Here is a 24,026-nt window from a genome sequence, read left to right as displayed (position 1 = left end):
GAGGGAGAAACAACTGGACAACTTTAAAAGTGCCCAGGAGGTCAAGAGGATATAAAAAAATTTTTTAGAACTGCAGTGGGACCACAGCATCTGCAGGGAATTGATTCCTCACCTCCCCACAGCTATTGCAATCCAGACAGATAGATAGATAATCCCTCTACTGGCCAGTTCTGGTACCTTAGAAATGCTTATTTGAAGTTTTTTTATTTAATATTTTTCTGGCAGTGGATAACTGAAGCAGCAAATACTGATCCTGTAGTCCTGCTGTAATTGAGATAAGTTTCTCTGTGTGTCTGATATAACACATGCTATAAAAAGGGGTTTGTGGTTTTAGGAAGAATTAATTTGGACATTGTTGTGAAGAAGATTAAATGAAGATGTAATATAATGCAGTGGGGTCTCGACTTACGAACGGCTCGACATATGAACGTTTCGACTTACGAACCGCTCTCATAGGAATATATGGACTCGACTTACGAACTTAGATTCTAGTTACGAACTCTTTTTTTCCTTTTTTTAAAAGCTAAGTCATCTTAGGTTAAAAGAAAAAAAGAAAAAATATATCCCCCTCTAGTGGCAGAAGGCGGAATAGCAGCTTCCCATTAGTTTCTATGGACGAAAAGAGCAGATACGGATTAAATGGTTTTCAATGCATTCCTATGGGAAATGCAGATTCGACTTAAGAACTTTTCGACCTGAGAACTGCCTTCCAATACGGATTAAGTTCTTAAGTCGAGACCCCACTGTATTTAGATTTGTTCTATATATCTTATTAGATAAATATGATGGGGTATAAATCTGAAGAAGCTTTTGTTAACAAGTAGTGATGGGAATTCCAGGGAGGAATGGTATTAAAAAGAAATAGAGGATGTGGGAAGGAGTGTGAACTAGTGAATTGAAGTTCTTTGAATCATAGAGGTCATTATAAGAAAGGAAAGGAGGAGGAAAGAGATTAGATAAGGGGAGTTTTAAAATGTAAGAGTGGAAGTAACTCCAGTTAATTTTGTTAATTCCAGTTAACAAAGGAGAGGAAAATTAGATAGTAGTATAGAGATGAGTTAAATTTTAAAGAGGGTTAGAATATCAGGCAAAAACAAAATAAAAATAAAAAAGAAGACAAAAATGTTGTGATACTTTAACGACTGCTGTATTTTAGTATGAGCTTTTGTGGACAAGTCTACTTTCTCAGACCAGAGGGTTGGAGAGTACATGGAGGCAAAAACAAATTAAGACTTCAGTAGGAGAGTTTTACCCTAAAAGAAATACCATACCTATCTGTTTAGCTATTGTTATTAGCTAGAACCTAAAGTTAGGATGCTCCTTCATGGATTGCTGCCTTGTCGTGGCGAACGGGCTTGAGTAATTCAGAGAAACTGAATTACTCAGAGAAACTATGGGCAGGGGCACCCAAGACGGACAGGTCATAGTGGAGAGTTCCGACTAAATGCAATCCACCTGGAGCAGGAACTGGCAAGCCACTCCAGTATCTTTGCCAAGAAAACCCCATGATCAGAAACAAAAGGCTAAAAGATATGATGCTGGAAGATGACACCCTCAGGTTGGAAGGCGTCCAACATGCTACTGAGGAAGAGAGAAGGACAAGGACAAGTAGCTTCAGAGCTAATGAAGTGGTTCAGCCAAAGCCGAAAGGACTCTGAGCTGTGGACGTGCCTGGAAGTGAAAGGAAAGTCCGATGCTGCAAAGAAAAATACTGCGTAGGAACCTGGAATGTAAGATCCATGAACCTTGGTAAGGTGCATGTGGTCAAACAGGAGATGGCAAGAATAAACATTGACATCCTGGGCGTCAGCAAAATAAAATGGACAGGAATGGGCGAATTCAATTCAGATGATTACCATATCTACTATTGTGGGCAAGAAGCCCGTAGAAGGAATGGAGTAGCCCTCATAGTCAACAAAAGAGTGGGAAAAGCTGTAATGTGGGTACCTCTGGGTAGTGTGGGCGGCATATAAAATAAATAAATAAATAAATAATCTCAAAAATGATAGAATGATGTCAATACGAATCCAAGGCAGACCTTTCAACATCACAATAATCCAAGTTGACGTTTTTGCAATCGCAAAACGATGGTTTTAATGGGGTTTTTTTGCTGTGCAACGATCAGTTCCCTGCTTTGGGAACCGGTGTTCGTTTTACGACGATCAGCAAACAGCTAATTGTCGGGTTTCCAAATGGCCGCTGACTGAAAAAAATCCCCCCCCCGCTGTTTTTAGGACTGATTCTTCACACTACAGGCCCTGGAAAATGGCCGCCCTATGGAGGATCTTTGCTGGACGAGCAGATATTCAGCCCTTTGGAACGCATTGAACGGTTTTCAATGCGTTTCAACGGGTTTTTTATTTCATTTGATGTTTTCACTGTACATCGATTTCGCTGGAACGAATTAACATCGTCACACGAGGTACCACTGTACTTAAATCCGTAAATCATACAATTATGTAAAGATTGTAGGCTTAAAATAATTAAAAACCACAAAATCTGAACTTATGCTTTGAACAAAGAAGTCAGAAAATATAATTTAATGGCAAGCATGTAGCTATACAAAGTCCAAACAAGAACTTCGGTCATACAGTGGATCCTTGACTTACGGAATTAATCCGTATTGGAACAGTGGCTGCAGGTCGAAAAGTACGTAGGTCGAGGGTCCATTTCCCATAGGAATGCATTGAAAACCCCGTAATCCGTAACCAACCGTTTTTGTTCCATAGGAACTAATGGAAGCTGGCTAATCTGTACTCTACCACTAGGGGAGATTTTTTCTTTTTTCTTCTTTTGACCTAAGATGAACTTCCAGAGCGATAGGAAGGGTGCGCAGAGCCCACAATAGCAGCGGAAGGGTGAATGGACAGTTACCTCGTTATCTTCACCAGTGTGGGGGTATTCGTATATGAATATCCCCATGTCTACTCATAACCTTTAAAGGCAGAGAATACATCTCTGGAATACTTCAAAGCATGTTGTTAACACACAGAAAAGTATTTTCTCACCAAGCCTTCAGCCAGTTAATAGTTATGTTGTGTCCATGTTATCTCCTGGCCGCCCTCAGTCCATATGTCTCTTCCATTTGCTTCAGACAGAATACCTCTCCATTTTATATTTCTACATAAGGGCTCTATATTTATATCATCAGAGTTTATACCTTTTAACCAATGATAAGCCTACATATTTAAGGTCAGGACACCTCTCATCCCAGGATTCTCGCCTTCCAGTTTCTCTAAGGCTTCGCCTGTCAAGCTCCTTAAGAGTCCAGCACCTGGTTTTCAAGGTGAGAGTAAAATTCCCCCTCCCTTAAACTGGGATAAAATACTGACAATACATATGCATATTTCATTCACAAATATTCCAGAATATACACACTTTTGTACTCTTTTCAAAACTCAGTTACTGTTAATTTTGAGGCAGAAGCCTTATAAACCAAATGGCACCTTTGTTTTTCTTCTCTATTTGTTCATTAGTAACAAATTACTTAAAATAACATCCATCTTTTTCACCTTTTACATTATTTTGTAAACACTTCTATTTTATAACATATTGTTGTTCTTATTTGACACAGGTCTTCACACTATTTTGTGATATTTCTTTGTTAATTTACATTATAGGTAAACACAACTCAAGTAGCAAAGTAAAATGGACTTCCATTTTTTCCTGTTGTTTTTTCATATAACAAACACTTTGTGAAAGCAGGCATGAAACTCAATGAGTTTTTGAACAATACTATCACTTTTACTGCACCTCTGTGAGACACCTTCTAAAACACATTTTTCATTTTTTAGGTCAACACCTCTGCACCTCATAAAATCAATTTTTAAAACTCTTAACACTACACCATCCAGCCTTCGGAGATGCCCCAAGCCTGTCAGTGGGATGATCTCCGTCTTATCTAAGTTCACCTTGAGCCTGTTAGCCCTGGTCCATTCCAACACCAAAGTCAAACACCGCTCCAGCCATAGTTGATTATATTAAAAGCTGCCAAGAGATCTGGAGGAACCAACAGAGTATGTCCTCTCCTGTCAGTTTCCCTTAGTGGGTCATGACCAGTGTTGTCTCAGTGCTGTGTCATGGCCTTATTCAGGACTGGAATGGATCAAGGCAGTTTTCTTCCTCCAGGCACATCTGGAGTTGCTCCTCTACCACTTGCTCATTCACATTGTCGATGAAGCACATAATAGGCAATTGGCCTGAATCTGTTCAGGTTGTCTGTCACTAAATTTGGTTGCTTCATATAATGGTTTCCTTCACAAATAGGAAGGCAACCCTCCTTCAGTGAAACATTGATGGTGTTAATGAGCTTCTTTAATGTGGCTGTATTGGTAGATTTTGTTAGCTAAGTAGGGCAAAGGTCAAGCAGGGAGGCATTTGGTTTTGAGTGAGCTAGCACCGTGGGCATGTCCTTTGATGTTACAGGCCCAAACTGAACCAGTCAGGCAGAGGTAAAGGTTTGAAATCCAGCCAAATGACCTCAGTTTTAGATTGAAAATTCAAATAGTTTCTTTTAAAGTATATTACATTGCTTTGATTTTTTCCACAATGCTTTGCAACTATTTTATTCTTGCTTGTATTTCATACAGACTTTTATATTTCTGTCCTTTAAATATTTCTTTTCCTGTTCCCTTATTTGCTTTTTTTAACGTTTTAGTATGTTCTTCCTTTTGTTTTCTTTAATTATATAATTATTTAATGGTTACACCCATTATGATAGCTTTCATAGTATCTAATATCAAACTGTCTTTCTAGTCTCCTTTATCATTGATTTTTCTATCAATTCTTTTCCATCAATTCTTTCTCCATTTTATCAATTAAAAATATTTAAATGTATCCTCCATCTCTTAACTTCTTTATAATGACATCTAGCTTTAAGCTCCATATTCACCATTTCTTGATCAGATACTGTAATAATAGCTATATCTGGTTTAATTACTCTAGATAACAGTTCAACTTGTCACAGATATAAAATCTATTCTAGAATAATTTTATATACCAAAGAATAAAAGGTATATCTTTACAAAAATACGATTAAAACATTTTGTAATAGAGATAAAAAGTCAAGAATTGGTAATTGGAGGTGGTATAAATCCCAAATAGTTGGAATGTTGAGACTTCCCAATTTAAAACTATATTATATTGCCAATGAAGTAAAACATATACCAGATATTATATTTTACTCTTAAAAAACTGGTTGAATATGAAACACAAGAATTACAATTAACTCTGTAAATATTCTTTTCATAAAATATTCCCCTCATGCATGCACAATAGTGCACCTGGCCCACCCACGAGCATGGGGGTACCCCACCTCCCCATGCACAGACTCCGCCCCCCAACTGGTATGCGGTTCGGTAAAGGTTGGGGACCATTGCTCCAGAACATGGCCAAACAGCCCGAAAAACCTACAACAATGATTGGATCTCAGCCATGAAAGCCTCTGAGAATACACTGAGTATAGAGAATGGCTAACTATATCCTGAGGGGAATATGAGAACATACAGTATTAAAATGCTGACTTTTTAAAAGAAATAAATGAAAAAAGTAAGCTAAAATTGCTGGAGATCCCAAAATGGTGCTTTTACCAATATTTTAAAAAGAGGAAGGTAACTGGACAGCTAAAGAATTAATTTCTAATTCATTAACCGTAGTGAAATTATTGCCAGAGATTGGAAAACAGCTTAGACCTTCCAGTTATGTGATTGGGATATGGAAGTTTGGAATATAGCTATTAATTATAAGCTTGCATGTTATATGAAAGTTAAGAGAAGGGCAACAGGCAAGGATGAATTTATTGATCTATGAGGAGAATTCATTGGTTTTGTATTAATACAGGGGAAGAGGCAAAGCCCATTGCAAGAATCAGTATGATTCTGGAAGGGAAATGGGGCTCCACAAGGGTAAATGGTTGCTACACCCAAATGGTCCCAGTGATGGGGAACACTGTGTATTTAGATATCTGTATGTTAGACTTCTTTCTTTTTGTCTATATAAATAAAATTAATAAAATACGTTTTTAAAAAAGGAGAAATGATCTATTAGCTCTTATTCCAGCTGCTTTGAATGCTGATGTGAATTTCTGTTGATTGCTGTGAGCCAGTTTGTTAACCCAATTCATTAACCAACTGTGATCAGAAAGAATCATGTTGGGAAAGGTTTTGCACATAAGGGTAGTCATACAGGTATTTTTCCCCCTTGGCCTCCCATCAATCAAGTATCCACATGCACAGTCATTTTAATAACCAGTGAATGCAGGTCATCATGACAAATAAATGTTGAAAAGGTACAGTGGTGCCCCGCATAGCGAGGTTAATCCGTTCCGGATTAACCTTCGCTATGTGAAAACTTTGCTAAATGGAACGGGGAAGCCCAGTGTGTTCCAAATGGGCACAAAACTCACCGTTTAGTGAAGTTTCCAGGGTCCGGCAGCCATTTTCGCTGCGTCCGGCGGCCATTTTGAAACCACCGAACAGCTGATTTGCGGGCGTCGCAAAGCGAAGATTGGTAAGCGAAACGCTTACCGATCTTCGCTATGCGAGTTTTGCCCATTGGGGCTGATGCTATGCCTCCACATTAGCGATCCCGAAAACGGGATTGCTATGTGGATTCATCGTTATACAGTGCGCTCGTTAAGCGAGGCACCACTGTATAATTGTTTGCACAAGAGGTCTTAAAACAATCATGACCATTGATCTTGACCATTGTGTTTTCATATTTGTATTAGTATTCAACATTTTTTTCATGTTTGACAATTTTCTTCTGAGTGGAAAAGGAAATATTACATTATTTCCTAAAATGGCTGTGTAGTTAATGATTCTTCCAGTTAAATTGAAGAATTTCAAATTAAACAGTGATTAGGGGCTTTTAAAGTGGGTTAAATTCAGACTTATATCTGTGAATGGAAAACATTTTGCAGAGAAACTAGAATCCAGCAGAGACATCCTACCTAACAATTTTGTCTACTTCACACATTTGTATATAGCTCCTAGAGCATTTCCAATGCTGTTCTGGAAGATCTTTCAACATTTTGGAACAGCATGGGCTCTGGCTTCTGTAGGTGACAATAAAAGGGAATCACTCCCTTCCCCTAATTCTAGCAGAACTCTGCTGAATTTAGATCCATCCCATAGCAGTAGTGAGATTTTCACAAAGATATTACCTGAGAATTGTTTATATTTGTTTGCAGACTGGTGAAAAATCCTCTTTGGAAGAGCTGAAAGCTATCCAAGGTAAAAATGAAGGAAGAAGAATTCAAGGACCAGTGCATCCACCTGATGAAAACAAAATTGATTCAAAAGTAGAAAAAGAATACAAAAGAAAAACATATACTTCTCTTCAAGTGCAGGGAATACAGCAAGACACTGATGCTTGGGATAGTAAATCTCAGTTTGGCAGAGCTGATGATAGTTCAGAAGAACCTCCTAAACAGAAAAATGTATTTAAAAATGAAAAGCATATTAAAAAGGATGAGCTAGAAACTCAGAGTATTCGAAGTGTAACCAAGAAAGAGGCTAGGTCATCAAAAGATAGAAATGAAAAAGAGAGAAGTCTTTCTGAAGACAAATTATTCACAAAACATAAATATAAAGGAGATGTTAATAAAACAAGTGATGAAGTAGAAAGTTTGTTGTCTGACAAAGGCTTGAAAAGTGAAGAGAGTTTTCTGAAACATGGTCATGATAAAGCTGAAAAGAAAAATAAGCACAGAAGTGAAAGGAAAATATCAGTAAATAACAAAGATACAAAAATTATTTCTGACCATGGTTCCAAAAATGAAGAGAATTCACATGAGAACAAAAAAGACAGACAGATTTCCACAGATAAATTAAGAACAGAGCATAAGTCCAAAAGGTTGTCAAATGATTCTAGGCCACAGAAAGAGTCTCAAAGTGTATCCAAACAACATAGCTCTCTAAGTTCAAGAAAGTGTGAAAGTTATATAGAGGATAGACACGATGCTGGAACAGCTAACATGGATGATACATTAAGACAGGGTGATGGAATACCGAAGGACAGGCGAAGATCAAAAAGTACTTTGGAAGAACGATCACTGTTAAAGGCAAGGTCCAAGATTCATAGCAAACAAGCCAAAGTACTTGAAAGTGAATTACAAGAAAGTTCCTCTAAGCAGGAATCTGGGCAGAAATTGGACAAAGACAAGAATACAGAAGAGACTGATGCAGATAAGCAGTATAAATTAAAAAATAAAATTACAGTTGTTGAAGAAATTTGTGTAGAATTTGAACCAGAACATAGAGTGAATTCATTCAATAATTCACAAAAAGATTGTACTCATAGAGTTAAGTCACATTCAGGAGAGAAGTCTATGAAGGAGAAACCTAGGAGTGATAAAGAGCTGAACAGTTTCAGATCGGAAAGGAAATTGTCAGTGGAAGGTCACAAAAACAGAGGCCCAAAACATAGTAGTAAGGACATGAAAAAAAGAGAGGAGGACAATAAACCAGAGGATAGAAGTGTTAAGCGAATAGAGAGTAATACAAAGATACAAGAAGATAATCTGCTGGCTGATAAAAAGCCTTATAAAAGCTTAACTAGTGAAAACAGAGAAGGAAGTTTGTCAGTCCAAGAAATAGATACCAGAAAAGAAAAGCTATCACCAGATACAGCTATAGCTAGCCTTTTCCCAACCCTTCAGAACACAGGCTGGAATAGTGAGCATTCTTTACATCCAGAACAGAATCAAGAACCAATAGAAAAAAGGCATGGTAATGCATATAATCAAGTAACTCAAGTTGAAGAAAATAATAATATCTCCCAACAAGAAGCTAAATTTACAAATACTGCTGAAGACCAAATGCGCTATAATTCAGTGTACAAGTTGAATCAAATTTTGTGTGCTAAAGAACTGCAAGAATCTTCTCTTTTAAGTTACATTAAACCCAAAGAAAAAATAGAACAGTTTCCTACAAAGGACATTGATATAGCAACTGATGCTTTTAAAGTAGCTTCTAAGGATGTAGGATGCATTGAAGAGGAGCAGTATCAGATAATCACTGAGTGTGTGAAAACTGACAGAACTTTGCTTGATGGCTGTCATAAACAGAATGTAAAGCTGGAATTCCAAAGCATGACTGAAGATTTTCAGACTCCAAAGAATGTTAAAAACATGATGAGTCCAAGTGAAGAAAGCAATTATTCAATAAAGAATTCTAGAGAAGATGCTGTCCCTCAGAAATGTATGGACCTTACAGAAATCACAAGTCCTTTGAGTGATATATCCAAAGAAGTACCTTCACATAGGTCATGCCTTAAAGATCCCATTCTGGACAATCAGACACATACTGTTAAAAAGGAACAACATGATAGCTTTGTTCTGAGCAGTACCATAAAAGAGGATGATATCACCAGTATGGAATTTATAAACACAGTTGAAAAGGTGCATCTGTGTAGTAAACAAGCAGCTGAAGAGAGAAAAAGTATTTTAAAAGGGACTCAAGAAGCTATTGTGGAAGAAAAAAATGAAAATGGCATTTTACAGAATGACAGTTTTATTGGGCAAGCTATAGAATTTGCAGGTATAAATGTAGACAAATTTGCCTTAATCAAGATGGAGGAAGAAAAAAAAGATAATGCAGGTGAAGATTCTTCTTTAAATAATGGCAGAAGTGCCATAAAATGTAAAAACAAAGGAAAGGAAATTAATAATATTAGTGCTCCAAAAGAATGGTCTTCTAAATTGATTTATCCAAATGCTCCAGAAGATATGAGTAAGTTTTCTGCAATGGGAAGTGAAGCAGAAGGAAGATATAATTATGTAAGATCACAAAGTGAAAACAGTGTTGTAGTCAGTAGCATAGGAGGTAGCAGTTGCATTAATATCTGCAACTCCATGGAGACAGATCTTGTTATAGGAACTAGCACAGAAGAAATTACTGGAAGAACTGTGACAGCCACTAGTACTGGACTACGTGAAGAATCTATGTCAAAACAGCAAAGAGAAGATGATGCTGTCATCACTTGCTCAGAAGAAAAAAGTAAGACTGTTTTGAGCTGTACAGGTATAGAAGCAGATGAAGGTTTCATTGTGGGTACTTGGACCAAAAATAAGGAGGGTGTCAATTTTGTAACAGAAAAGCACTTTGGTAAATGCACTGTTACAGCAGCTGAAGCAAGTGGTGCTGTTACTGAAGGGCTTGCAGTATGTGAAAGTTCCTCAGCCAGTACAAAGGGAAATGGAGGTTCTGAGTGTATTGTAAATTATGTAGAAGAAAGTGCTAAACAGTTAATCAATGAAAGTGGAATTGAAAATGATCAGAGTATGAATAGCTTAATAACAGAAGAGAAAGATGATGCTGTAACCAGTGCAGGCTCTGAAGAAAAGTGTATGGCTTCTGCTTCTAGGGGAGTAAGCAACTTTGACAATGCTGCTACCAGCATTGGTGAAATAGAGAGTGATGGTGCTGTAACCAGTGCAGGTACTGAAGCACAAGGTGGCTCCACCATCATTGAAAATACAGATGAATTTCAAAATGCAGTAGGAGCAGAGCAGATTAAAGAGGCTAAAGGTGTTGTGACTTGCACAGGTGCAGAAAAACCAAGTGTTGGCTCTGCTATATATTCAGTGACTGGTACAGACTCACAAGAAGCAAATGTGGTGAATAGAGTATATGCTGAAATGGACAACAGTGAAGAAATTGGACCACATGCTTACAAAAATGAAGATATCATAAGTGGTGAAAGTGCAGTTACAAGCACAGGCATAATGGCAGAAGATGAGACTGAAGCTGCAGCTGTTTGCATTGGCTTGGAGGACAATGATGAAGGTTTTGTGGCAGCTTTAAACACAGAAGAAAAATATGAGCATGCTACAGATAGCACTGAAGCTAAAGCAGAAAAAAATGCTACCAAAATCAGTCAAGGCTCCTATGATGATGAACGCTGTGTGACAAGCACAGGTGCAAAAGAAGATGATGAAGAAGGTGAAGATTTTGTTACTAGTACAGGGAGGTGTAATGAAGAATCAGAACTCATTTTGACATGTGAAGAAACAGAAGAGAGTGAAAGAATGATGGTTGGTGTGGAAGCCACAGAAAGTAGACATTCCTCCATTTGTATTGTTACAGGCCTGCTTGGAACAGGGTTAGATGAGCTTACCTCAAATGCAGGTAAAAGGAGTGTTGACAGCATGATGGGCTTAGAGAAGAAAATGAGGATTGGAAATATCAGCAACAGCTCAAAGGAGATAGTTGAAAGTAGCACAACTAGCATCCATATGGGCAATGAAAATATTATGGCCTTTGTGAAAGAAAAAGAGGAGGACTCTTCACTTATTAAGAAATGTGAGTATGATGTGCTTAATGGAAACTCACATAATAAAAGCCTGTATGTATTTTCAGCTCAGGAACAAAAGAATGAGAGAGCCACATCTTCCTTAGATAGCAGGGAATGTGTAGGTATTTTTGTCTCTAAGAAGGCAGCTATGGTTCCAGCATCTGTTAACAAAGGTGATAAAGAAAAAGTCATGACTATTCCTACAAGTATGATCAAATTGTGCCCAACTGTTGCACATTGTTCTGCTGAGCACATTGAACAAGTATCATTACCTGTTACAAAACCCATTGAAAACTTAAGTGAGATCAGTGAGAAAACCACAAAACTGCTAGGTACAGAAGATTTCAGCATTCCTATGTCTAGCACAGCTGTTGGGAATCAAGAAGGAACGTCTACTAAACTTAAAACGAACTCTGCAGGAATTTTGAAAGAATTTGAAGCACCTATGCCAAGCATAACAGGAGACAATGGTGAGAATCTGTGTGCTACAATAAGAGCTGTAGAACTAAGTACTTTGCCCAGTATTTCCAGTGAAGTAACTGATAGAAACGATATAGTTCATGGCAAAGAGGAGAGAGATGAGTGCACTGTAATTTCCACAAGCATAGTTGAAGAAACAGAGGTTCCCATTTCCCAAAAAGATACTGAAGACACTGTTCAGCTTTTTCCTTTAAGAGCAGAACAACCTGCTGATGCAGCTATAATATCAACAAGCTCAATAGAATATTTTGAAACTTCTGTGTTTCCTGAAAAGATGCATCAGCTCTGTAGAACAAAACAAAAACTTGAGACTTTTGCTATCTCTACAACAGAAGAAAGTGAAAGAGCCACACATGATGTAGTGGTATCACTGGAAACTAGAGAAAGAAATGAGGGTAGCACAGTTTTCACAGATGGAATAGAGGAATGCAAGGTTGTTCAAGAATCCACAACTGGGAAGTTTGAGTTAGTTGTTCAAAGTGCAGAGGAAAGCAGAAGTACTATAGGTTTGGTTAAAGAGGGAAGATATTGTAATGTCCTAGAGGTTAGTGTTGAAAGCAGTAGAAATGATCAGCAGTTGGTTACTCTGTGTACAGAAAATCCAGAAGATAATACAAATGTATCTGGCAGAACACTGGACAAATGTGACAATGTCTATACTGTTGCTGCCTCAGAGGAGCCTCCACTTAATGTTCTGGACGAAACTTCACCTGCATTTATAAGCGTAGAAGTAAAAGATGATACAAAAAGTGCCATGTATTCCAAACAGTCTGATTGCACCATGTTGTCAGACCTAGTAAGCAATGAATGCTCTTCAGCAGTGCTTCACAGAAAAGGCCACAGGTTCTGTCATGGAGATCCAGAAAGTTCTTTGGAAGAATTAAAGACATCTAAAACCACTGACACTGGAAACATAGCAGTGCTTGCAAATACACAGAAATCTATTGATACCAGGGCAGATTTCTTCACAGAAACATGTTTTAACTCTTCAGTCAGGGATGACTCAGCTACTGAATTTTCCATGCAAGAAAACGGAAAGCAAGACAGTGAGCAACATGATGAAACTCCATCAAATCCTTCTGGTATTCTACTGGAGAAAGAGAGAGATAGTAAGAATTTATCAACAGACTATATTAACCACAAGCCAGCATTAAAAACTGAAAGAAGGGACTCTTCCAACAGGAAATGCTTGACTTCATTCTTTTTTGAGTTGGGAAGAAATTCTGAGGACAGAGCATTTGTTGATGGAACAGATTTATGCAGGCAGTATAGCTTGGCTGAAATAAATGCTAAAATGAGTGATCACCACAAACCAGAAGCTTTTTCTCAAAGGACTACAGCATACATTAATGGTAAGATTGCTTAAATTATTTTAATAGTATGTTAAAGAGAGTTCAGCAATTAATGATATTTGTCTGAGGTATTGTTGAATTTTCTCAGAAGGAGGTTTATTGAATTATATGATACATGGTGCAGTGGGCACCTTCAGAGTGTCTTGGGTCCAGTACCCCCTGGAATTCACTTCTAAGGCTCAGAATGTATATCAGCAGCAAACTGGGAAATTTGCATTAAAAGGGGCAGGAAGCTTCATTTTGAAAGGATTCTCAAAGTGCAAAACAAACACTTTGTACTTATTTAAAAGAGGAATTCCTGGTTTGCATCTTAATTTGGTGGTGTAGTTGGAAGGAGGGCTTTGGGCTGCAGACATGGCCTGCACTATGACAGCAGAGAGAGGTAATAAACACAATTGTGATCAAGACTAAGTAAAAGTGCTTTTAAGTTATTAAAGATAAGTATTAATACATTGGCGAGTGTTTTATTTTTTGTGTTTGCTTAAAGTATTTTAATACCACCCTTCAATTCAGAATTTGTAAGGTGACAAAAAATGCAATAAAACATAACACTGAAACCTATTGCATTTGGGAAGAATACATCAGCAGTTAAAAGCCTTGAGAAAATTAAAATATCTCTGTATTTAAAACATAATGGTCTGAATCCTGTTTCTATGCTTTCTGGTGTAACTCTAGTGGTGAAACGTTTGGCGGCTAATGGCCACCAGTTAACCAGTCAATGCTTGTTTTTCATGTCACATACCTATTGCATAACTTCATTCTCAACAACAAAAACAAGCATCAGGTTCTTAACTGGTGACAATTTTGCTGCTGAAATTTGCTGCCATTAGATTTATACCAACGAAAATAGATAAAGCAAAGCAAAAGCAAAGCATGCTGCTTATATACCGCCCCATAGCGCTTCAAGCACTCTCTGGGCGGTTTACAATTTAATTATGCAGGCTACACATTGCCCACCCCAGCGAGCTGGGTACTCATTTTACCAACCTCGGAAGGATAGAAGTCTGAGTGAACCTTGAGCCGGCTACCTGGGATTTGAACCCCAGGTCGTGAGCACAGTTTTAGCTGCAGTACAGCGGTTTAACCACTGCGCCACGAGGCTCGATGATTCCAGCCATGAGTATAGATAGCAAGAAAGTCTTAAGTGGCAAAAGCACTACAGGCAGCGGAGGACTTCTTTTAGGAATGATCTTATTGTATGAGCAATCTGATTTGAGAAAGACACTTTCCTCAGGCATCCAGGTTCCAGATTGTCTAGGACTCTAAAGATAGGCTCTAGCACTTAACTGCTGCAATACAGAATAGTATCATCAATGAACATTTCTACAGTATTGAGAAATGTGGGACAACCTCTTGCTTTGAAAGGACAGAAAATTGTTTAATTTCACTTGTATATCTGAAAATTCTGGAGATAGGGTCATAGAAATAGAGTTGTTGGAGAACTTCTAACATAGATAAGCACATACATCTATCTTCCAAAATACTTTACCAGGTCATAAGTAGACATTAACTTTCCCAAACAATACAGAATACAGTGGTGCCCCGCATAGCGACGATAATCCATGCAGCAAAAATCATCGTTATATGGATTCGTTGCTATGCAAAAATAAAAAGCCCATAGGAATGCATTAAAACCGGTTTAATGCGTTCCTATGGGCAAAAAACTCACCTTTAAGCGAAAATCCTCCATACGGCAGCCATTTTTGATGCCCAGCAAGTGAGGAATCAGCGCGAAAACACAGCGGGTGGCCATTTTTTTAACCCGGCGGCCATTTGGAACTGCCAATCAGCTGTTGGAAAATCATCGCTATGCGAAAATCGGTAAGCAAAACAGCTTACTGATCATCACAAAGCGACATTTTCCCATCTAAAACATCGCAATGTGATTGCTTTTGTGATCGCAAAAACTTAATCGCTATGCGGATTCGTCGTTAAACGGGGCGTCCGTTAAGCGAGGCACCACTGTAATGTGGAGAAAAATGAGAGATGTGTACATGAAATTTTCATGCATGTACTGTGTAAATTGAGCGCCATTAAATTAAACCAGAGAGTTAAAGAGGAAAAAAATCAGCAAAACTTCTGCTTTCTGCTTTTAAAAAACTGTTCTGGGTGGGTTTTGCAGCGTGGTTTTGGGCTGAGTCGTGGGATTATGTTTCTATGCTGTGATGGGTCTTGCGGGGTTTCTTTGTTTCTTTGGGTTTTTTGTTTGCATTTCCAAAGGGTCTTGCAGTGTCTGCTTTTTGCTTTGCTTTTTTGCATTTCCAAAGGGTCTTGCACTCTCTTGTTTGCTTTTTGCTTTGCTTTTTTTGCATTTCCAAAGGGTCTTGCACGGTTTGTTTCCTTCCCCCCCTTCAGCCGGAATGGATTAATCATGTTTCCGATGGGTCCTGCGGTGTTTGTTTGTTTGTTTTTGGTGATTTTTTTCTTAGTCCAGAACAGATTAATTGCATTCCTATGGGAAATGGTGTTTTGACTTACAACCATTTCGAGTTACAAACAGAGTTCCGGAACCAGTTAAGTTCGTAAGTCGAGGCACCACTGTAATATATACATCTTAAAATCAAGAGATAACAGATTAAATGAACTTCCAATTTATTGCAAATAATTAGCAGAAGAAAGATGTGTAGAAAAAGTAAACATAGAAAGTAGAATGCAAATGTTACATTGAAAAGTGAAAAAACTAAATTTAATATACAGTGGTGCCTTGCACAACGAGCGCCCCGTAGAGCGATGAATTCGCTCTACAGGGACGTTTTTTTGATCGCTAATGCAGCCCCAATGGGCGAAAATCACAGAGCGAAGGTCGGTAAGTGGTTCGCTTACCGACCTTCGCTTTGCGACCCGCCGATCAGCTGTTCCGCGGCTACAAAATGGCCACCGGAAGCCCCAAAATGACCGCATGCAGCGTTTTCGCGCCCTCATTAAGCGAGGGGAGGGCGCAAAAATGGCTGCCGGCCATAGAGGAACATCGCTGTACGGTGAGTAAACCAGCTGATTGGAACGCATTAAACTAAATTTAATGCATTCCAATGGCTTTTTTCTTTCCGTACAGCGATGTTTCACACAGCGAGGGTTAATCCGGAACGGATAAACCTCGCTGTGCGAGGCACCACTGTATTGATTTTATTGTATAAAATGGAATGGTGCTCTGTCATATTGAATATGAAATACATTGTGTGAATTGCTGTAGTCAGGAATAGAAAAGTTACACAGTATGCAAGAAGCTTATTAGTGTTCTAAACTTTGTCAGTCCACAGACTACAGTGGGGTCTTGACTTGAGAACTTAATCCGTATTGGAAGGCGGTTCTCAAGTCAAAAAGTCTGTAAGTCAAGTCTCCATTGACCTACAGTGTATTGAAAACCGATTAATCCCGTAACAGGCCGTTTTTGTTCCATTTTGGTTTTTTTTTTGTCTGTAAGTCAAATCTCAGTCTGCAAGTCAAACCTAAATTTTGCGGCCAGAGAAGTCTGTAACTCAAAAAGTCTGTAAGTCAAGCCGTCTGTAAGTCAGGGGTCCACTGTATTTTATTACAGAGAAAAGTCATTTAAAATATTATAAACAAAATCTTACAATTAACAATTTGTTTAGAATTTGGATGTATTGAAAGAAAACTATTCTTCTGCTGCTATGATATTTGGTTTTGACTTGAATGTTCATAGAAGGCTAGAGGGAAGATGGTGTCAGGGGAGTTCAGTTTGCCTGCTTTTCACTAGAAGTGTTGAATGTTTGAATGCTATGCTTTCTTGCTTAGAACTTTTATTGAAAACCATAGGTGAATAAAAATTTCTAGAATTGGGCTGATTGTCCCTTTGAACAGTAGTGTAATCTTAGCTACATCTATTCAGATTGTTTTGAGAGACACATCCGAGTAAGTTAAGTTATGATCTTAAACTCATTCAAACTACACTGGACCCTCTACTTACAGAATTAATCCGTATTGGAACGGTGGCTGCAGGTCGAAAAGTCTGTAGGTCGAGTCTCCATTGACCTACAATGCATTGAAAACCAATTAATCTCGTAACCGGCTGTTTTTGTTCCATTTTTGTTCCATTTTGGTTTTTTTCTGGTCTGTAGGTCGATTCTCCGGCTGCAAGTCAAACCTAAATTTTGTGGCCAGAGAAGTCTGTAACTTGAAAAGTCTGTAAGTCAAGCCGTCTATAAGTCGAGGGTCCACTGTACTATATCAGAAAAGAAACTAATTTGATTCTCTTCATTAACTGACAAATGTCAGTCACTTTTCTGTCTCTTTGGTGGGTTCAAAGCATCGTATAAAAGAAAAAGGGAATCCCATTTTAAGAAAGATAGTTTTTATATATTTTCCAGATCCAGTTTGACATTAGCTGAGGAAGACAGCACATTGGTGGAGGTGTGATATATTTCCCCCCAGTTGAACAAGTGATCATGTGTAACAAGGAACCACAAGTAGTCTTGCGGTCATTACATATGGTGCCAGTTGTGTTTGTGTTTTGGTCTTTCTTAATATGTAATCAAAATCAGGGTATCCATGAGCACAGTAGTGCTCTTACAGTATAGAACGGAAATGTTTAATACTAAAAAAAGATTAACATTAAATTTAATTTTATTTATTCACTTGACTGTGTAACAAGAATCTCTGCAAAATAACAGTAAGGTTACAAGAGGTATAATCTGATCTACTATAAATATTCAAATTATCTTTTAGACAATAAAGAGATTCCAGTTGTGGCTGAAGAGTTGGAAAAAAGGATGAAAATGACAGTTGATGAGGTATTGTGTTTTGAAATACTTTATTTACATTTTGAAGCCTTTAATCATAGAATCATAGAAAAGTGAAGTTGAAAGGGGCCTACAAGGCCATCAAGTCCACCCCCTGCTCAATGCAGGAATACACTCAAAGAGTATCTGCCAGGTGATTATCTAATTTTTTCTTGAATGCCTCCAGTGTTGGAGCACTCACCAACTCACAAGGTAACTGGTTCCACTGTCATACTGTCCTAACAGTTAGGAAGTTATTCAACCAAAAGCTGGCTTCCTTTAACTTGAGTCTATTGTTGCAAGTCCTCCACTCTTGGATGATTGATAACAAATCTTGCCCCTCCTCTGTATGACAGCTTTTGAAATATTTGAAAAGTACTATCATATCACCCCCTCAGTCTTCTTTTCTCTAAGCTAAACATGTCCAATTCTTTCATCCTTTCCTCAGAATACTTGGTTTCCAGCCCCCTTATCATCCTTGTCGGCCTCCTCTGAACTTGTTCCAATTTGTTAGCATCCTTCTTGAAATGTGGTGTCAAGAACTGGGCACAATCTTCAAGGTGAAGCCTAACCAATGCTGAATAGAGGGGGACTAGCACCTCATGCCCCTTCATGGATTACTGCCTCGATTTGGCGAACGGGCTTGAGTAACTCAGGGAAGCTATGGGCTATGCTGTGCAGGGACAAAATAGTTGGACAGTCACCAAAGCTACCAACATGAATTTGACCAAACTCGGGGAGGCAGTGGAAGACAGGAGGGCCTGTCGTGCTCTGGTCTATTGGGTCACGAAGAGTTGGACACAACTTAACGACTAAACAACAACAAAGCACCTTATGGGATTTGGAAACTGTACTTCTATTAATGCAGCCTAAAATAGCATTAGCCTTTTTTTGTACCCACCTTACACTCTTGGCTCATATTTAGCTTATGATCTATGACAATACCAAGATCTTTCTTGCTCGTAATTTTGCTAAGCCAGGTATCCCCCCCATCTTGTAAATGTGCAATTGGTTTCTTTTTCTGAGGTGCATTACTTTGCACTTTTCCCTGTTGAATTTCATTCTGTTGCTTCTGGCCTACTGCTCTATCCTATTAAGGTCATTTTGAATTTTGTTTCTGTCTTCTAGGATATTAGCTATTCTGCCCAATTTGGTAGCATCTGCAGGTTTGACAAGCATTCCCTGTACTCCCTCATCCAGGTCATTAATAAAAACTTGTTACCTCCTCCCAGTTAGAGAAGGACCCATTAATCATCACCCTCCGAGTATGATTCTGTAGCCAACTGTGTATCCATCTGACACTTGATTAGTTATTTATCACCTAGTTAACTTGCTAATCAGGATATCATGGGCACTTTGTCAACAGCTTTGCTGAAGTCAAAATATACTACAGTGGGGTCTCGACCTACGGACTTAATCCGTATTGGAATGGTGTCCGTAGGTTGAAAAGTCTGTAGGTCGAAAATGCATTCCCCATAGGAATGCATTGAAAACCCATTAATCCGTCCCAGCCCTTTCTTCACTGCTGAAAGCACCATCGGGGCAGCCCTTCGGGAGGAGCCGGGCTGCGAGGAAGGAAGGCAGGAGCCGATCCACTCTTTTCCCCCACCGGGAGGCTTCTCCCAAAGCGCTGCGCCCGATGGTGGGGGGGAAAGATCGGATCGGCTTCAGCCTGCCTTCCCCGCAGCCTGCCTTCTCCCAAAGGGTTGGCCCGATGGTGATTTCAGCACTGGAGCAGCTGCCCAGTGGGGGAGAAGGCAGGAGCCGATCTGACCTTTCTCCTCCACCGGGCACCTCCTCCGCTGCTGCAAGCACCATTGGGGCAGCCCTTTGGGAGAAGGCGGGCTGCAGGGAAGGAAGGCTGAAGCCGATCCGATCTTTCCCCCCCACCATCGGGCGCAGCGCTTTGGGAGAAGCCTCCCGGTGGGGGAAAAGAGTGGATCGGCTCCTGCCTTCCTTCCTCGCAGCCCGGCTCCTCCCGAAGGGCTGCACCAATGGTGCTTGCAGCAGCGGAGGAGGTGCCCGGTGGGGGAGAAAGGCCAGATCAGCTTCTGCCTTTCTCCCCCACCACCCAGCTCCCTCCCTTTTCGAAACCGTTGGGGCGAAAGAGCTAAAGAAGCAGCCTCTTAGCCACCAGCGGTTTGAATTTCCCGTCCCTTTTCTCTGCCTTTTCGGTCTGTCCATCGAAGCTCCGACCGCAAGTCAATCCAAAATTTTGTGGCTGGAGCTGTACGTACCTCGAAAAGTTCGTAAGTGGAGCCATTCGTATGTCGAGACTCCACTGTACGTCTACAGCATTCCCACTGTCTATCAGGGAGCTGACCTGATAAAAAATGAGGTCCAATTAGTTTGGCAGGATTTGTTATTGACAAATCTGTGTTGGCTTCTAGTTATTACTGCCTTGTTTTCTAGGTGCTTCCACAATGACCATTTTATGATGTGTTCGAGAATTTTGCCTGGGATTGATGTCAAGCTGACTGGCCTGTAGTTCCCAGGTTCCTCTTTTTTTGCCCTTTTTGAAGATAGGGACAACATTGGGCCTCCTCCAATCCTCTGGCACCTCCCTGTTTCCCATGATTTCAGGAAAATAATGGATAGTGGTTCTGAGAGTTCTTCAGCTAGTTCCTTCAATACTCTTGGATGCAGTTCATCTGGCCCTGGAGATTTGAACTTGTTCAAGATGGTAAGGTATTTCTTGACTATTTATCTTCAGGTGCAATCCAATTTATTTGGAAGTTCATAGTTTGTCTTATGGCAAAGACTGAACTAAAATAGGAATTGAGCACCTCTGACTTTTCTTTGTCCTCTGTTATCATTTTTCCATCTCCATTGAGGAGCTGTGTCACTATGTCTTTCATTTGTCTTTTGCTACTCACATACCTGAATAATGCTTTTTAAATTTCTTTTAGTGTCTCTAGCTAACCTCACCTCATTCTCAGCTTTTGGCCTCCTAATGCCATCCCTTCATTTCCTTGCTAGTTGTCCTCCTTGGTGGCCTGGCCTTCTTTCCATTTCCTGTACATGTCTTCTTTGGTGTTTAGGTCCTCCCTGAGCTTTTTATGAAGCCATACTGGACTTTTTGGCTGCACCTTCCCCCCCCCCCCAATTGTTGGAATTGTTTGTAGTTGTCCCTTTAGAATTTCTTTTTTAAGAAGCTCCCACCCTTCCTGGACTCCTTTTTGTGTTAGGCTCTCCTGCCATAGGACCTTACTTATCTTTGTTCTGAGATTCTTAAAATTAGCTTTTTAAAAATCCAGCAGACCTGTGTGGCTACACTCTGCTTTCGTTTCCTTGGAAATCAAGAATTCTAGACAAACACAGTCACTGTCACCTAGAGTTCCTCTTACTGCCACTTCCCCCACCAAGTCATCTTTGTTGGTCAGAATCAAGTCAGGGATAGCAAATCCTCTAGTTTCTTTCACCACTTTTTGTAGGAGAATATTATCAGCCACACAAGCCAGGAATTTCTTGGAAGGGGCATATATGGCAGAATTTGCCTTCCAACATATACAGTGGTGCCTCGCTTAACGAGCGCACCGTTTAACGACGAATCTGCATAGCGATGCATTTTTTGCGATCGCTAATGCGATCACATTGCAATGTTTTAGGTGGCAAAACAGCGCATTGCGATGATCGGTAAGCGTTTCGCTTACTGATCTTCGCATTGCGAAGTTTGTGAAACAGCTGATCGGCAGTTCCAAAATGGCCACCGGAAGAAGAAAATGGCCACCCGCTCCGTTTTCGCGCCCTGCCCTCGCTTACCAGGCAGCAAAAATGGCGTCCGGATGGAGGATTCCCCGCATAGTGGTGAGTTTTTTTCCCAATAGAAACACATTAAACGGAGTTTAATGCGTTCCTATAGGGTTCACCCCCGCATAGCGACTTTTCCGGATAGCGACATTAATCCTGGAACGGATTAACGTCGCTATGCGGGGCACCACTGTATCTGGATAATTGAAATCTCCCATCATTACTACATCGTGTCTCTTTGAAAACCCTGCTGTCACAACCCAGCCTCCTGTTAGGGCATGCTTAATTGGTGGATAGAGAGCAATTGGGAGCCTGAATACCCTTTAACAGCTGGGTAGAGTCCGGGTGACCTCAGCTAGGAAGTATTACAGACCCCTTCTCACAAGTCTGTCCTAAAAAGATACTTGTTTGCACTTATTTAAGTTCAGCAAGAAGATACACATGAGCTTTGTAGTCCTAAAATCTACTAAAGCTCAATAAAGTAGACTCCATAGCAATCTGTGGCCTTGCCTGCCCCTCCTCAGGGAATGGCTGTGACAGGCTATGCTGTTCAAGAGACCAAAATATTTTATAATTTATCTTTTTTATTAAAAAAATATAGAATAAATTCAGTTTGATGCATAAGCATAGCAATAATACATTTCCAAGACTTATTACAATTACAATTAAGGCAACTAATTCCCTTTTGATTAGAAAATTCTAAAAATCTCTAAAAGCTTCCCTTAGGGTAGTTAAAAGGCACAAAGCCTCCCCCCTTCCTTAAATGCTCTACATTCCCCAAGTCCTTTTCCTAGCACAGGGCATAAGGAAAAAAGACCTAGAAAAATCTTTGGTTCCAACAAAGGAAAAAGAAGGAACACTGCACATGGCAAAAGTTCATTTTTCTATCTTCTAGACTCCTCCTGTCTTCTTCGTCTTCCACAATGTCATCCAATCACGACGCAAGGTGGTAGAAGTAACCCCTCCTCTTCTTGTGAGAAAGCAGCTGTTGTTTTCCTCCGTGTACTCTCTTCTCTTCCATAACAAGTGTCTGGTCTTCTTGTCTTGTCTTGGCAGTACTGGCTAAAAGAAAAACATTCCCACAGCCCTCTTGGGCAACATTCCCACCATTCAAAATCATTCTTACACAGAACTAATATGGATCCATTTTAGATTTCTTCACAACCACACATCCCATCTTCATACATGCGTTAACCCACATAATCACAATCATGACACCTGCAATTTATTTTTCAAAAGTTTTGTCCACTTCCTCTCTTTGGATGGTTGGCAGTAGACTCCAACTATCAAGTTCCCTTTTTTTGCCCCAACTAGATTGATCCAGTTGCTCTCGATGGGACAGCCATTCTCCTCCTCCTGTATTCCTGTGCAGGAATGTATATTTTTGACATATTGCAACTCCACTTCCCTTTTTATTCTCTGTTCTTTTTGATCAGTTTATAACCCTCAATTGCTCAAATTTCAGTCTCAATTCCACGTAGCAGGGAGTCCCCTATTACAATTACTCTCCTCTTCTTTTTGTAGAGTGTGGGTTCAGCAATTGTATTCTGCTCCACCTTAGCCCAACTCCTGTCCTCCTCTGGGTTCTCCAATGTATCCTGTCCGATAGACTCTTCTTCAGGTTACTGAAAGTGATTTTGTAGTTCCACTGGGAAAGAGTGTCTTCTTCTTTAGCTCCTAACTATGACTCTTTTCCATGGTGGTTCCTTCACTATGTTTGTAGCCTCTACAGCATTTTCCTCCATCGCAATGTTTTAATATAGATTTTAAACTCATTCAGGCAAAATCAAAAATTTTCTCAGAAACTTTTCAAAAGACATTAATTGATTTAACATGGAAGTTTCAGCTTTAATAGCTTCACTGAAATTCCTGTAATGCACCACAGTTGCTGAAGTCTACTTCTGAAAAGCAGATAAAGAGACATGTTTGCCATGATTCCTTTTTTCCACTATCCACTTATAATTAATGACAGAGTGTGGTACATGCCAGGGGTGCCAACTAGTAGTTTTCCCAGAGAGCGAAGTTGCCCAGTGTGTTATCAAGCAGAGACAATATTACCATAATTGCTGGCGTATAAGATGACTGAGCGTATAAGATGACCCCCCAACTTTTCCACTCAAAATATAGTTTGCCATATACTCGCCGTATAAGACTACCTCCACTTCCGCACAACTTCCACACACCAAATAAAAGGTGCTATTCATTGTCACCATTGTATGGCCTCAGTGTGACCACAGCGCCTCTGGCCTGCCCCTGCATCTCCCTGTGACTGGCACTAGTGCGCAAGTGCGCATGTGTGAGCTCTGCGTAGACAAGGGGTGGGCCGGAGTGTCGCTGCCTCCCACCGAGCAGAACGGGCCAGTCATGTCAAAAAGGCTGGCACCCCTGTCTCGCTGCTGATGCTTGCCGCGGC

The 24,026-nt window shown here is 39.8% G+C and overlaps 1 protein-coding gene across 1 annotated transcript in view; it reads left to right on the top strand.

Moving 5' to 3' along the window:
• BOD1L1 (biorientation of chromosomes in cell division 1 like 1) overlaps positions 1-7,289 on the top strand; it is a 78,240-nt gene extending 70,951 nt beyond the window's left edge. The window contains exon 11 of the mRNA XM_073001043.2: positions 226-7,289. Coding sequence (XP_072857144.1) covers positions 226-270 — 45 coding nt within the window. The 3' untranslated portion in view covers positions 271-7,289. The remainder of the gene's footprint in view (positions 1-225) is intronic.
• Positions 7,290-24,026: the final 16,737 nt, after the last annotated feature.

This window comes from Pogona vitticeps, chromosome 5 (assembly GCF_051106095.1).
Source record: "Pogona vitticeps strain Pit_001003342236 chromosome 5, PviZW2.1, whole genome shotgun sequence".
NCBI classification, from domain to species: domain Eukaryota; kingdom Metazoa; phylum Chordata; class Lepidosauria; order Squamata; family Agamidae; genus Pogona; species Pogona vitticeps.
The sequence above is the reverse complement of the archived record's forward strand: the minus strand, read 5'-3'. Positions and strand labels throughout refer to the sequence as shown.